Here is a 15,802-nt window from a genome sequence, read left to right as displayed (position 1 = left end):
TGAAACTCTGTGACACATGTTGGTGATGCTTGGTGAGTTGTGGTGAGGTGAACAGCCTACGATACTCCACCCCAAATCTGTCTGAACTGCATATGGTTCGCTATCTCCTCCAAGGATTACCTGCCGTGGTGCCAGTGCCCTTGAGCAATTGTAGCCGATCAGCAGACCGACTTCACATTCCAGCTGTGGTGGGATTTCATCTGCTATTTTGATGAGATGATTCCAGTTCCGTGCCGTGTCACAGGTAGGAATGTGTGTTCGATTCACTGGTATACAGTCCTTGGTGTAAGCAGGGGGGAGATCAATGTGGATAGCAGAGCAGTAACCTCTCACTCTCAAACCCGACACTCTTTGACTATGCATTAATGCATCCTTTCCTGTCATGGTTGTTAGTTTCAGTCTTACAGGATGAGTTTCAGTCTGTAAACTATTGCTGACTTCTTGGTCAATGAAGACTGTATCGCTTTGGGTATCAAGCAGCGCATAAACAAGTCTTTCCGTACCTGGTTTGCTGACAGAAGAAACCCACACTGGCACTATCATTGAAGTGTTGGTAGATGGCTCCTTAGTTGCCACACTGAGAGCCAATGTGGTTGCTGTTTCCTCTGTGTTACTTTGATTTGAGACTGACGTGGGCTTGGCCTTGGTGTAGGTGTCATCATGGAGAAGCGTAGGATGTCTTGCTTTACATTTGTCGCATGAATGTCTATTGCGGCAGTCCTTGGCGTTATGGCCCGTCCTCAAGCAGCCATAGCAAAGCTTCTTTTCTTTCACATATTTCCGTCGTTCCTCCAGAGCTTTCCCTTTAAACTCAGGACAGCGATGAAGTTGATGTTTACTGTCTTGACAAAACACACATGGTGGCTTTAAACCCGTTCTTAACTGTCCTTGTGTTTCATTCTCTGTAACTGTCTGTGTGTGATAAACACTGGATTTACATTTCTTTTCTTTCAGATGACGTGATGAGTTAGCCTCTGATGAGTGGAGAGCGTGGAATGAAGTAATAGGATTACATGCAATTTCTGCCTCCGTTACAATGAAGAAGACAAACTCCTGGAAGCTGGGAAACTCCTGGTCAACTCTCATGACTTGAGTGACCTTGCGGTTCCACTGTGATGCTGCCCAATCAGGTAGCTTTTGGACCAATTTCTGGTTTTCTTCACAATCGTTCAAAATGTCCAGACCTTTAACATAAGGCATGGCTTCCAGACATGAGTGTAAGAAATCAGCGAATGCTCTAAGTCCCTCAGCATCTCTTGGATGGACCTTTGGCCAGTTTGTTAGTTTTTCCCTGAATGCTTTTTGTATAACAAACGGCTGACCATACCTGTGGTTGAGACGGTTCCATCCATCTTTGTAGGCTTCATCATCATTTCTATAAAATATGCCATCAAGTGTCTTTCGAGCTGGACCTCCTACATATTTTTTCAAATAATGTAATTTGTCAGCTGAAGCAATGTTCTTTTTGTCTATGAGGGATGTGAAGGAAGCCTTCCACTCAATGAACTGGATAGGGTCACCAGTAAATACAGACGGTTCTGGCATTGGGAGCCTGTTCAGAGCTATGCTATCTTGGACTGCCTGAGCCAGATAACTTACATCTGTCCTTGCAGGTGATGCTGTCACTGTGATATCAGTGGGCTGCTGGATGAGAGCTGAAGGAGGACACACAAACTGATGTTCTCTCGTTCTCATCTGATCTACAGAATGAACACTTGCTTCCTGCATTACTTCCTGATCATAAGTTGTGAACCTAGCTCGTGCAGCTTTAATGTCCTTCTCTGCCTTTAATCTTTCCAACTCACGTTTTTGAGCTTCAAGTTCTTTCCTTTGTTGTCCCTCTAGGAGTCGAATCTTTTCTTTTTGTTTCTCCTCTAAGACTTGAATCTTTTCTTTTTGTTTCTCCTCTAAGACTTGAATCTTTTCTTTTTGTTTCTCCTCCTTCAATAACACTTCATACTCTGCTTCCTTTGCTGCTAATTCTGCTGCAGCGTCTGCTCTTTTTGCTGCTATAACAGAGTGTTGACTTGAACCTTTACTTGAGTGTTGACTTGGAGGTGAAGCTGTGGATCCGTAGATGGAGTGAGCATAGTCTCTGTTAAGAAGCTCATGAAGACGCTGCTTTACTGCTTCACTATCAAATTCTTCATCTATGCCTGATATCCTTTCAAGAGCAATTTTAACAATGTCCCTTGTAACTGCCTCACAGGCATCAATACGACGTCTTGTCTCATTAGATGGAGTGAGGTGAGCTCTGATGTCTATGTACAGGTTTATAACACAGTTTTTTCCTTCTTCTAGTGTGTCTATAAGAGTTGCAATGTCACTTTCAGGAATGTCAAACTTTAACTGTTTTCTAGCCTTACGTGCCTGGATCTTCCATTGTTCATAAATGTGAGTCAACCTTTTCTCCTTTTTGTGGGCCTCCTCCTCATGAAATGCAAGCATCTTTTCCGTGGGATTCCGTAGGCGACCAGAGCGACGGAGATCCTCCTCTTCAGTATCCTTATCCTTCATCTGTTCGGAGTCTCTGTCGTCTGGAGGCGTCTTTACTGATGCTTCCATGTTGTGAGCAGGTACCACAATCCTTGACCATCACATCAGGTCCCTCTACAGTTGTCCTTGGTCAGCGGCGTGATGTGACGGATGAGGTGAAGCTCTTACTGTAGCATCCCCGGCTAAATGATGGTCGGACTCTCAAACTGATGGTTCACAATGGTTTATTCCTTGGACCGTATTCAATGCAAACACACCGTAAGAGCTTTGAAAAGAAGAAAACAAAATACAGTTACCTTTACTCTTACTTGAAATTACCTTTAACTGCCTTTATCACAAACAATCATGTAAGTTGACTCTCTTTTTATCTAATAAACTTATTGTAGACTCACAGGTTTTACTCCATGAATTTAAATATATATTTTAACTGCTACGAATAATGTTACAGTCATGAGGGAAAATTCACATTTTAACTGAAAGACAACCTCCCATAGAGTGCAATATAAAACAGTTTTTAACCTTAGCAGACCTTATATAAAACAGACAAAATACATCCTGTTGCATTATTAAAACAACCAACGAGTTAGCTTATAGCTTCATCTCACTTCAATACAGACCGACACGGCAGCTTGGCCGATGCTAATAGTAGCTACTGCTAAGCACAATACGCTTTATGCATGAAAATATCCACGGCAACCAAACTCGAGCCGGACATAAATATAGCATGAGATGGTAACAAAACAAACCTTGTGCCCCTTATTAGCCAGGTGCTAGGGCGTTTCCTGTGGGTTAGGCACACTTTGCTTGCTTTTAGCATTGAAGACACACTTTTCCTACTGCCGGTAAACTCCGAAGCACCGGATATGTACGAGGTCTCAGCGAGACGCTTTCAAAATAAGAGCACTGAATATCCGTCTGCCTAATGTATAAAAAATAAAAGCCTGGCTTTAAAGAATGTTACTAAGTAAACATAAAAACACATTTATGAAAATACTATGCTCATATTAAAGGTCATTTACAATGAGCATTTTTTGGGGTTCTTGTTTTTCTTATGAATAACTGTTATTAAGGCCATTGAGAAGGAATCGGGCAGGGTTTGAGTTTCAGTTGCCAAATTTACCACATCCATAAAAAGGGGGACGAGCAGGTCTTTAAATTCCTTATAAAATTCAGGAGGAAAACCGTCTTCACCAGGCGATTTATTAGAATTTAAGGAGGAGATGGCTTTTTCGATTTCTTTTTGTGTGAGGGGGGAACTTATCTCTTCCTGTTCCTCCTCGGTTAATCTTGGTAGGTCTATGTTTGATAAAAATGAATCAATCATGCTAAGATCATCTGGGGATTCCGATGTATATAATGTGGAATAATAGTTCTTAAAACAGTCATTAATTTCTTTTGGGTTTCCTGTCACATTCCCATTTTCGGTTTCTATGGAATTGATAGCTCTTGAGGCCTCCTCTGCCTTCAACTGCCATGCCAGAACTTTTTGTGCCTTCTCTCCTAATTCATAATATCTCTGTTTGGTTCTAAGGATATTTTTTTCTATTCTGTAGGTGTTCAACAGATTGTATTGGAGCTTTTTGTTTACTAATGATTGATATATGTCTCTGGAGTGTGACATTTGATGTTCCTTCTCTAAATGTGAAATTTCCCTCTCCAGGTCATTAATTTCAGCCATGTGTTTTTTCTTTAAGCCAATGGTGTAAGAAATGATCTGTCCTCTTAAGAAGGCTTTCATCGTGTCCCATATTATAAAGCTATTGGAGGTGGAGGGACAGTTTGTTTCGCAAAAGAACTTAATTTGGTTCCTAATAAACTGACAAAAATCAGGCTTCTTGAGCAGAGTTGGGTTTAGCCGCCATCTATATGGTCCCTGTATTTTCTCTGGTATTGACAACGAAAGCGTCAGTGGAGAGTGGTCTGAGATGATCCTAGGTAGATATTCTGATTCCAGGAGCCTATGGTTTAATTGGTTAGATGTAAGAAAAAAATCTATCCTTGTATGGGAATTATGTGGGCATGAGTAAAAGGAGTAATCCCTAGTTGTGGGATGAAGGTGTCTCCAGGCCTCACAAAGATTTAGGTCTTTCATAAAGGCCAGTGTGGATCTGGCTGATTTGGTCCTCGTCACTACAGTGTTTGAAGACCTATCTAGTACTGGGTCAAGGCAGAAGTTGAAATCTCCTCCTATCAATATGTTCCCAGAACATTCAGACACTTTAAGAAATAACTCTTGAATAAAGGAGTGATCGTCATAATTTGGAGCGTATACATTTAAGAGTGTCCAAGTTTCGGAGTACATGTTGCCTTGAATCAATACGTATCGCCCAGCTGGATCAGAAATATCTTTTTCTATAGAAAAGGGTAGATTCTTATGTAATAGTATCACAGCTCCTCTTGCTTTTGAATTAAATGAAGATGCATATACTTGCCCTACCCATTCTCTCTTTAATTGTTGATGCTCAGTTTTAGTTAGGTGGCTTTCCTGTATAAATGCTATCTCAGTCTTCAGTTTTTTCAAATAATCCAACAGAGATGGGGACTCGAGTTTGCGACTCGAACTCGAGTCGCACTTAAGTCGCACCCACAGAGACTTCAGACTTGACTTGGACTCGTGCCCAAAAGACTTCAGACTCGACTCGGACTCGTGTTTTGAGACTCGTGAACAATCTTTATTTTTTTTTGGCTCGTGCCTCCCTCCTGACAGGACGACCGACGACCTTTTTTTTGTTTTGCTGTTAACACACACTAGCGGAGCAGCGCCACATGGCCGGTAACGTTATTCAGATGGATGTTAGATCTTCATATTGAACTCCTACAGAGTGCAGCCAAACACCAGTGTCTAAAGAGAGAGGAACAGCAGAGCTCCTCTGACAGCGCAGTCAGCTGCGGGTGAGTGACAGGTGACTGTGAACTGGCTTTTTTTTCTCTTTTTAATAGCGGCACCGTCCATAGCCTACATGCACAACGCCCGTTTGTTGTGAAACTTTCCTTCACGGGGACTAGCTGCTGAATAACGGGCACATATCAGGCTATTGTAGGCTAAATCCTCCTGTTTATTTATGTTTTTGCTGCGAAATATGACTGAAGGCACGTATGGAAGTCTGTACGTGTCGACACGCCCCCGTGAGTTGACGGAGCTAATTAAAAAAATAATAACAACGATGCGGATCCAGAAAGGTTTTGCTGCACATAAAGATGTGAGCTATACCACCCAGATCTAATGACCTATAATTAACAGCCTAAATCATTTTCCATGTTGTTCATCTGGGTTTTCTGAATTCAACAAAGCAAAAAAAGAGAGAAAAGGCCAGTGCAGAGGGGCAGAGCAGCCTTGATTATTTCTTGACTCAGAATACAGATTCCTTTAAAGGAAAGCTTTCATTGTGTGTTTTCTTCATATTGCATTGCAATATCCTGTTTAAAGTGATCATAAACAACTAATCAATACTGTATAGATAAAGGAGTGATAATAATACAGTAAATGCTTTGAATCTCTTAGATATAGCTGTGCAGTATCCTTAGTAGACCGGGTAGCAGCAGATGATAAAGGGTCATTACAACCAGAAGAGACAGGAGACTTTTATTTTTTAGAGACTTGAGACTTGACTTGGACTCGTGACCAAAGACTTGAGACTTGATGAAGTCTCACCCCTCAAAGACTTGAGACTTGACTTGGACTTGTGACCAAAGACTTGAGACTTGACTTGGACTTGCAAAAAAAGACTTGTGAACATCTCTGTAATCCAACACTCTTTTCCTTTTAACTGGTCCATTCAGCCCATTTACATTAAATGATGTGAATTTCACTACCTTAGCCATGTTGTTACTTTATAGTGAAACTTGGTAAATTGCTGTTAGCTTAGGCCTGGATGTGTTCATAAAGTAGATATTTTGGCTGAGGTATTCAAATAGTGTGCCAGGTAATACAATGATAATAGTCAAAGCAAGAAAACAGAAAAAAACAATAAAAGGTAAGGCCCATCCCACAGAAAACAGAACAATGTTAATTCCCACCCATAACAGCACTGATATTGAACAAAAACAGTGCAAGTCCCTTTCCGTGTAGAGTTGCGTGGTTGATATTACCAAGTGTAGGTCCAGCACTCCCCATAGCTACGTCAACAAACACCCAGTTCAGGGATTAACACCATCACTCTTTCTGTAAAGTTGGCTGACGGCCTGTTATAATAACATGGTTTTAATCGAAAATAAGGTAATACTCTTATAACTCACTGCTAATGATTTAAAGTAGAATTCGACCAGATGCAAAATAGAGTTGAGAACAGTGAGAACAAATGTTAGAACAATGGTCCAATACAAGCAGTATTGTAGTAAAATAAGATGAGTCAGGTTAAATTAAATAACAGCATTTATGTTATTGGCTGTTGTGACCAAGATACTCTCAATGACTATGGTGAAACGAGAGTATATGCGGGGGTATAGGTTACACTGACCAATTAAGGATGTCCAGTGAAGTTTAAACGTCCCATGAGTCAGTGAACGCATCACCCGCAGTCAACTTTTACTCCGGTGTATCCTCACCTTCAGGATGCAGCTTCTGAATGAATGACATGGCTTCTTTGGGTGTTTTGAAGAATCTTCGTCGGCCGTCATGGAGAATTCTCAGCGTTGCAGGATGGAGAAGTGCAAACGGTATCTTCCTGGCCGCGAGCTCTTTCTTTACCTCTTCGTATTCCTTTCGGCGTCTGGCGACAGCAGGGCTCATGTCAGGAAAAAGCATGACAGGGGTGCCATCATGTTGAATGGTGTTTCTCTGCTTTGAAGCAGCGGCGCGCAGGACCCTCTCTCTGTCTTGATATTTCAGAAATCTGATTATGACGGGTCTCGGTTTCTTATCGGGGGGTGGTCTGGGGAAGAGTGCCCTGTGCGCCCGCTCGATGATGATGGGGTCGGGGAAGCTGTCAGAGCCCAGAGTGGAGGGGAGCCAGTCAGTGAAAAACTTAACTGGGTTCGTGCCTTCACAACCCTCCGGTAGATTAATGACTCGGATGTTGTTACGCCTGCTGTAATTTTCGAGTTGATCAACTTTTTCAAGCAGGTATTCATTCTGCTTACGTAGTTGAAGCACAGTTTTGTCCAGACCCACGAGCGTATCCTCCGCGTCGCTGATGCGGTTTTCTGCCTCTGTAACTCTCGTGACCAGGCCGTTTATTGTTTTATCCAGATTCGTGATGGCATTGTTGACCTCCGTCAGCTTGAAATCAAGTTGGGTAGCGAGTCTTTGGTTTCCTTCCCGTATCTCTCTTAGAATGTGAGCCGAGCTCTCATCTGGGTTTCCTTTTCCGTCGCCATGCTCGTCGTGTCGCAAGCTAGCATGCAGGTGGCTAGAGCTAGCATTAGCATCGCTCGTATCCATCATGATTGCTGTACCAAGGAGGTAATTTTGTTTTCCTTTGGATCTGGTGTTCATGAACTTACTTGAAGTCGACTTTAGTTCAGAGTTTTGGTGGAATAAGACAGTTAAAGGATAATTTTAACTGGGTGTTGTCGGGAGCTCTCGGCGGCACGTCCGTCTACCCTCGTTGCATCACGTGACTCTCTCCGTCCTTGTTGTAGACTCTGCAGGTATATCTTCCCGTGTCTCTCCGTGTGGGGTGTTTCAGGGTCAGACTGAGGTCTCCAGTCCTCAGCAGGTCTTCATTCATATCTGTTCGTCCTCTGTGGTCCTGTCTTTGAAGGACCACAGAGGACGAACAGATATGAATGACCGTTCTCATACAAGTGGACCTTCCTGTTGTGTCTGTCCATCCACTCCACTCTGACGTCTTCAGACAGACCAGGGGCCTCATTTATCAAAGAGGGTGTAAAACTGCTACTAAATATTTGCGTACGGCGAAAAGACGAAAATGGCGTACACCCTAAATATTTACACCTTTTTCAGATCAATCAAACTGTGCGTACGCACAACTCTCCGCAATAAATCACACCGGACCCAAGAATGGTGCACACGTGAACACACCTCTTAAATGTAATTTCTCCATTGATAAAATCCCACTTGGTTTAGCTAATTTTCACAAACAAGCTCTTTTAGCGTGGTTATTAGTTTATAAGCACGACTTCAGTCCTCATCGATGGAATAACAAAAATATTCTTCACAAAAGAAAATCCCTGTTTTATCGCTCATGGTATGACAATGGAATTTTGTTTGTATGCCAATTATTAAATAAGAATGGTGTGATAATGACATATTCAGAATTTATTCAGAAATTCAAAATAACAATCACACCTAAAGAATATGCCGTTTTCTTCAATGCATGTGAACCTGCCGGTTCACTTCTTTTTTTAAGGAACTGTAACCTAGCAGAAACCAATTAATTTTGTTCTAGGCAGTTTTTTATTGGAGATATCAATATTCAAAATAAAACTTGTAGTAACAGACACATTAGAAACGCATTGAACTATACTGTAGCACCTGCAGCAAAATTCTTCTGGTCGTCTATCATGAGCAATTTACAGTGGAAAAAAAGCCTGTTGTGTTTTAAATAAATATTGCATTGGTAAAGTTGAAAGAAGTATTCTACAAAGTGTTTCACCAAATTTATCCCACTAAGGAGGTCTTAGAGAGATTTAAGTTAAACATTGATTATTCTTGTACTTTCTGTAATGTTGACAAAGAAACTATATTTCATCTGTTTTATCATTGTCATCATTCAAAGAAGTTTTGGAATGATATGCAAGACTTTGTAAATGGAAAAATTAGTATTGCTATACAATTTACTGTGTTTGATGTAATGCTGTATTTTGTTTTCGGTGGGATGGAGAGCAACACTGCCTACATAATACAACTTCTAATTATTCTTGGAAAGTTTCATATTCACAAATCAAAATGGTCTGGATCGAAACCCATGCTTTCTTTGTTTCATTGTTGAGCTCCAGCAGTATGGCACCCTACTTGAACTGATTAACAACAACAAAGCTTAGAAGACTCTCAACCTGTTGAAAACTATGCATTTAATTTGACTCTTGAAAGGACCGGCAATGAACTGCAGTATTCCCTGGTCTGTTCAGTGTTAAATTAATTTCTATCTTGTGTTTGTTAAACCCTATGGTTAAACCTCATGTTTACAAAAAAAATAAAAATAAAAAAAGGGTGTCAAAGCTTCAAGTTGAAGCGGTAACTATAGGACGAATCGCCTTGTTGTTTACAACTACTTCCGGGTAGAAAACCAGCATTCGAACAATAGTGACGGACGAGAGTTTCGCTATATATATCTACTTTTTCATGTCACTATATCGCCGTTTAGACTAATCTGATGTTTGTAAAGTCTATAAAACCAATGATTAGACAAACATTACTATTTACGTGTGCACATTTTTGTAATTAGTCATGGTTATCAGAGATTAGCAGGGCTAACGGTTAGGCTACCTGATTAACTTAACTTTAATAACTCAGTGACTCAATAAACGGTCCATGAAAAAATATTTTCACCAGCGGATATCTTAGTTACAACATTATTGAGCAAACTGGAGTAGTTTCATGTCGTGTCCGACAACGGGAGGGTTTTAACAGCTGACGTCCTGGTGTTAGCTTAGCTACCGCCGTTAGCTTAGCTACCGCCGTCAGCTGTCCCTGTCAGCTGCAGCCACTGATGCTTTCTACACACCGTGATTCCCCCCAACTGAATAAATACAACACATAGCAACACAAAACACACACAGAGAAGTAGTAATGTTTCTTCCATCATTTCAGATTTGTCTAAACAGTGATACGGCGTGAAAAATATGATATATATAGCTAAACTCTCGTTCGTTACTATTGATCTCATTCAAATTACGTGCTGGTTTTCTACCCGGAAGTAGAATGTAAACAACAAGGCGATTCGGTCTATATCCTGCGCCTAAAACACCGCAGAAGAAGAAACATTTCTTTTGATTACGCACAAACACAGCGACGGGGAAGCTATTATGTTTCTTTTGTAAGGGCAGATACACAGGGATATAACATGCAGTGATTTGAAATTGAATTGAAAATGCAATGCAATAATAATGTAATCACACAGTTACATACAGGAAGCACTACTAGCATACAGTGACAATAATGAATCTAGAAAGTTCAGAGGAACAAAGTGATAATATGACTGAAATGACTGCAGCCTGCAGCCAAGCTTTTTACAATAAGTACGTTCCTTTGCCACTGTTAATTGATAAACGTTAGCACCAGTAAACACCCGTCCAGTCACCCTATGCACAAACTAATTTAAAGGGATAGTTCAACATTTTGGCAAAATGGCCCATTGCCATAATCCCTATAGTTTATGGAGTACTAGTAACCTACTGCTATGACTATATATAGGATTATGGCAAAAGGACAATTTGCCAAAATTTTGAACTATCTCTTTAATCTTGTAGGCTCGCTGTAGAGAGTTTTTCTTATCTATCTATCTGTCCACAGGAAAAAATCTCAGACCTACAGAGGACACAGAGACACTGAGGACCCATCACCGATCCAGAAGCCAGGATACAGAGGTTCAGTGAATGTGGTCTTGAAGGTGTGGAGGTGGATCAGTGAGTCAGAGGAGACTCTGTAGAAAGACAGAGAGCCAGCAGGACAGTCCACATACACAGCTACTCGGTGAGAGACAGAGAAGGAGGAGATGGGCATTTCTTCGTCATTGTGCCTCACAGAGTAATGACCATCACCAGAGCAGCCCAGACTCCAGGACTGTTTGTTTCTTCCAAACAGACAGTCATCACTGTCTTCTTTCCTTCTTATTCCTCTGTAACTCACTGATATATGAACCAGTTTTCTCCACTCCACCTCCCAGTAACAGCAACCGGTCAGACCAGTTGTACACAGCAGCTGAGGCCAGTAGTCAAATCTGTCTGGATGATAAGGATATGGCTGATCCTCTGACACATTTGTCACCGTCCTGTCAGACAACTTGAGTTTTCCATTCACTGTGTTCATGTCCAGCTCCAGTTCACAGGCGTCTGATGGAGAGAACAAGACACAGTGATGAACACATAATCAAGGACTAACAACATGAACAAACAACATCTTATTAGATGAGATTCTATCTCTAAGTCTGTTTTCTAAGTTGACCCTGAGAGCTTAAAGCAGAAGTAAGCGGAATGTTTGTGTTAATATTAGGGCCCGACCGATTTATCGGCGAGCCGATTAAATCGGCCGATTATAGCCCGTTTGAAACTAATCGGTAATCGGCCAAAACTCGGCGATTGTCGCCGATATTTTCAGGAATAAAATGCAGGGAATAAAACTTGGTTTTACTTTGAAAAGATTCCCCCGCACCGGCGCCGACCTCATGACAAACTCCATCCACTACCACCTCAGTCACAGCACACAGCAGAGTGACTGATCTGTCTCAAAACCAGTGTTGCCACTGGCTTTCTGTTTCCCTTTTTTTTCTTTTTTTTTCTTTTTTTTTTACCGCGGTCGGGTTGTGAATTAATTAATTAATGCTCGTCTCCGGCCGTGTTGGGTCCGAGATTCAACAAGCCGGTCGGGGTCGGGTTTTACGTTATATACCGGCAGGCAGTATGCTCATTTATCACCAATAAACACAGTAGATGAGGGAGGGAGTGACTGAGCTGAGGCTGTGTGACGGGTGCGGCGGGGGGTCCGCGGCGTGGAGCGGTGCGGGACTCTGACTGCAGCGGGGACTATCATGTCTCTGGTCCGTGACACTGCTGTGAGACTGACCGCCGGTGAGCGCTTTGACACGGTGCCGGGCACGGCAGCAACCGCTGATCGCTTTTAATTGAAAAGAGGGAGAGAGAGAGAGACGCCGTGCCGTGTAAAAAAAACAACAACAAAAAAGTATCACGTGTCATGACTTCCTGTATTTGGCCCTTCAAAATAAAAGCCCATATTGATTTTGACTTCATTTTGACAAGACAGGGCTTCAAATGTTTTTTTTTTTCATGCAACCAATCGACCAATGAAATTTTAGTCGGCTAATGATTTTTTGGTCGACCAGGCAGCCCTAATTTATATATTATATAATATATATAGATATATTATTATAGTAATACAATTTAAAAACTTAATTAAAAAAATAATAATAATCGGCCGATTAATCGGTTATCGGGTTTTTTTCCCCCTAATAATCGTAATCGGCATCGGCCCCAAAAAATCCATATCGGTCGGGCCCTAGTTAATATAAGTCTTAAATAGTTATATCTTCCGACAGCAATCACTTACATAGAGTGTTTGGTCTGAAACACGGGTCTGTCAGTCACTCTGCTCTGCTGTAAGCTGAGGAGAAAACCTCTTGTATACTTCCTTGTATCCTACAAGCTTTATCCAATGAGGAGAGAGAACGGCATGAAGGGCTGTGTGTGCAGCCAAGGGATGCGCATGAATGTGGTGACGTAGGGACGAGGACCAATAGATCCATGACGAGGGCAGGGGCTGCTAACTAACGAAGTTAGCCAAAATGACCGGATCGCTTACTTCTGCTTTAACTTACAGCAGCTTTAGAAAACATATTCAAATCGACAAAATGCAAACTAATTCAGAAAACACCTTCATCAATTTAACAAGACATGTTCTCCTACATGGGGACAGACGTCCTGATCTTGGGTGTTGGATGTCCTCCTCCAGAGGATGATTATTCATTTCATTCAGACAGTGGAAAAGATTGATGCTTTTCTCTGGAGACAGATTCTCAGTGATCTTCTTCTTGATGTACTGGACTGTTTCTTGATTGGTCTCTGAGTTACTTCCTTTCTGAGACATTAGACCTTGTAGGAGAGTTTGATTGATCTCCAGTGAAAGACCCAGGAGGAAGCGGAGGAACAAGTCCTGGTGTCCATTTGGACTCTGTAAGGCCTTGTCCACAGCACTCTGGTAGACGTGCCTTTGTTTCACCTTCTTTCGAAAGAAAATAGGTAAACAGGACACAGTTTGTTGTTCTGATAGCAGATTGACTCCAGATTTGATGAAGGTCTGATGGACATGAAGAGCAGCCAGAAACTGTGTCAACACTCCTGAGTACACCGAGGCTGCTCTGATATCGATGCCACACTCTGTCAGGTCTGATTCATAGAAGATCAGGTTTCTTTTCTGAAGATGCTCAAACGCCAGCTCTCCCAGAGACTCAATCATCTTCTTGGTGTCTGGACTCCTGACCTTCTTCACCACCAGGAAGTGGATGTACATCTCAGTCAGGGTCTTGGGCAGCTCTCCTCCCTCTCTGGTCTTCAACAGCTCCTCCAGAACTGTAGCAGTGATCCAGCAGAAGACTGGGATGTGGCACATGATGTGGAGGCTTCGTGATGTCTTGATGTGGGAGATGATCCTTCTGGCCTGCTCCTCATCCCTGGACCTCTTCCTGAAGTACTCCTCCTTCTGTGGGTCAGTGAACCCTCTGACCTCTGTCACCATGTCAACATACTGAGGAGGGATCTGATTGGCTGCTGAAGGTCTTGTGGTTATCCAGAGGCGAGCAGAGGGAAGAAGTTTCCCTCTGATGAGGTTGGTCAGCAGCACGTTGACTGAGGTGGACTCTGTCACATCAGTCAGGATCTCAGTGTTGTTGAAGTCCAGAGGAGGTCGACACTGGTCCAGACCGTCAAAGATGAAGACCACCTGGAACTGATCAAAGCTGCAGATTCCTGCTTCTTTTGTTTCAGAGAAGAAGTGATGAACAAGTTCCACCAAGCTGAACTTTTTCTCTTTCAGCACATTCAGCTCTCTAAAGGTGAAGGGAAATATGAACTCTATGTCCTGGTTGTCTTTGTCTTCAGCCCAGTCCAGAGTGAACTTCTGTGTTAGGACTGTTTTTCCAATACCAGCCACTCCCTTCGTCATCACTGTTCTAATTCCTTCATGTCTGCCAGGTGCAGTTTTAAAGATGTCTTCATGTCTGATGGTTGCTTCTGGTCTGTCTGGTCTTCTAAACACTGTTTCAATCTGCCTGACCTCATGTTCATCATTGACCTCTCCAGCCCCTCCCTCTGTGATATAGAGTTCTGTGTAGATCTGGTCCAGAAGAGTTGGCCTTTTAGAGATCCCCTCAAACACACACTGGAACTTCTTCTTCAGGCTATATTTGAGTTGATGTGGACAAACTGCAGCATTACTTTCTAAATAGAGAAAAAAATAAGACCAGTTAATAAATTATTGGGTAACAGTTTGACAGTTACCAGTTTAATTCCACTAACGACCAGCTCAACCCTTACCAAAGTAAGGACTGATTTAATTTGAACATGGCCATAAAACTAAAGCAAAAGTAAAGACAGCAAGCACATCCCAATAAAACATTAACAGCTTCATGCTGGACAGAGAAACAAGTGCAAAAATCAAACAAAGTCCACAAACCACCTCTTAGTACATTTAATGGTTGATCATCAACCATGGTGATTAACCATTAAATGTACTCTCCAGAGAAGTTCCTGCAAACTAAGCAAACAAAGGAGCAGTGAAGAGCCTGGACTCCCTCCATCATCTTACTCCTCTTCTGCTCCATTCTCCTCAGGAAGTTCACTCTGATCTTCAGAAATGCCTCTCTGGTGTTTTTCTGCTCTTCACCCTCACTGTTGATCTCCTCTGTTGGGTGATCTGCACTCACAACCTTCTGGACTCAACTCGTTCTCCACAAATTGGGTAATGTTCACCTCGAGCAGCTGGAACATAATAACACATTGTGTAAACCATTTTGTCCTAAACAAGATTTTGTTTGTGGCCCCCAAAACACTCCAAGCATGAACACCAAATTACACACAGTGCTGACAACTGTGCTGTGTTATACTGTATGACAACACAATGAGTTCTCTGAACTTAACAGCCTACATATTACCCAGCCAGCAATGCTACGTGGGGTCCATATGGGCCCCACATGGGCTGCAATTGTGGGCCCCTATGTGGTTGCACCCAGGATCCATACAGTATAGGCCCCTACTGTGGTAGCCCAAGCTACATATGGGGCACACAACTGCAGCCCAAGTGGGGCCCATATGCAATATCATCCGGCTGCGGACACAAATGGGTGTTCCTGTCGTTAGTCCTGTCGTTAGGGGGGTTCCCATTCTCGCGGCTAGGAACGCCCCCTTCTTCTTCGCCTACCCACGCTTGTCAACATCCGGGTTAATATCTGGGTTAACATAGCAACATCCGCTACCTAGTTATTTCGTTAGCTAGTTATTTTTTCTCAAATGTTTTTCTGAGTGTTAAGGTTAGGTTTAGGGTAAGGTTAAGGGTTAGGGCTACTTAAAGGTACGATATGTAAGAATGTGGCCAAAATTGTTGCTGCAGTCAAATTCAAAACACAGCAGCGCCTTGTCCCCCTCCTATCCCCTACCCACCAGACTCCAGGTTGCC

The 15,802-nt window shown here is 42.3% G+C and overlaps 2 protein-coding genes across 2 annotated transcripts in view; both read right to left on the bottom strand.

Moving 5' to 3' along the window:
• tubb6 (tubulin, beta 6 class V) overlaps positions 1-15,802 on the bottom strand; it is a 403,096-nt gene that overhangs the window by 89,348 nt on the left and 297,946 nt on the right. The window lies entirely within an intron of this gene.
• On the bottom strand, positions 10,926-13,602 carry LOC311003915 (stonustoxin subunit beta-like). The gene is made up of 2 exons (XM_083995827.1): positions 13,039-13,602; positions 10,926-11,451 (listed from the first exon to the last, which is right to left on the bottom strand). Exons 1-2 carry the CDS (start codon positions 13,586-13,588, stop codon positions 10,928-10,930), a joined length of 1,074 nt encoding a protein of 357 aa, XP_083851953.1. The 5' UTR covers positions 13,589-13,602; the 3' UTR covers positions 10,926-10,927.

This window comes from Trachurus trachurus (genome assembly GCF_905171665.1).
Source record: "Trachurus trachurus genome assembly, chromosome: 20".
Taxonomy (NCBI): Eukaryota; Metazoa; Chordata; class Actinopteri; order Carangiformes; family Carangidae; genus Trachurus; species Trachurus trachurus.
The sequence above is the reverse complement of the archived record's forward strand: the minus strand, read 5'-3'. Positions and strand labels throughout refer to the sequence as shown.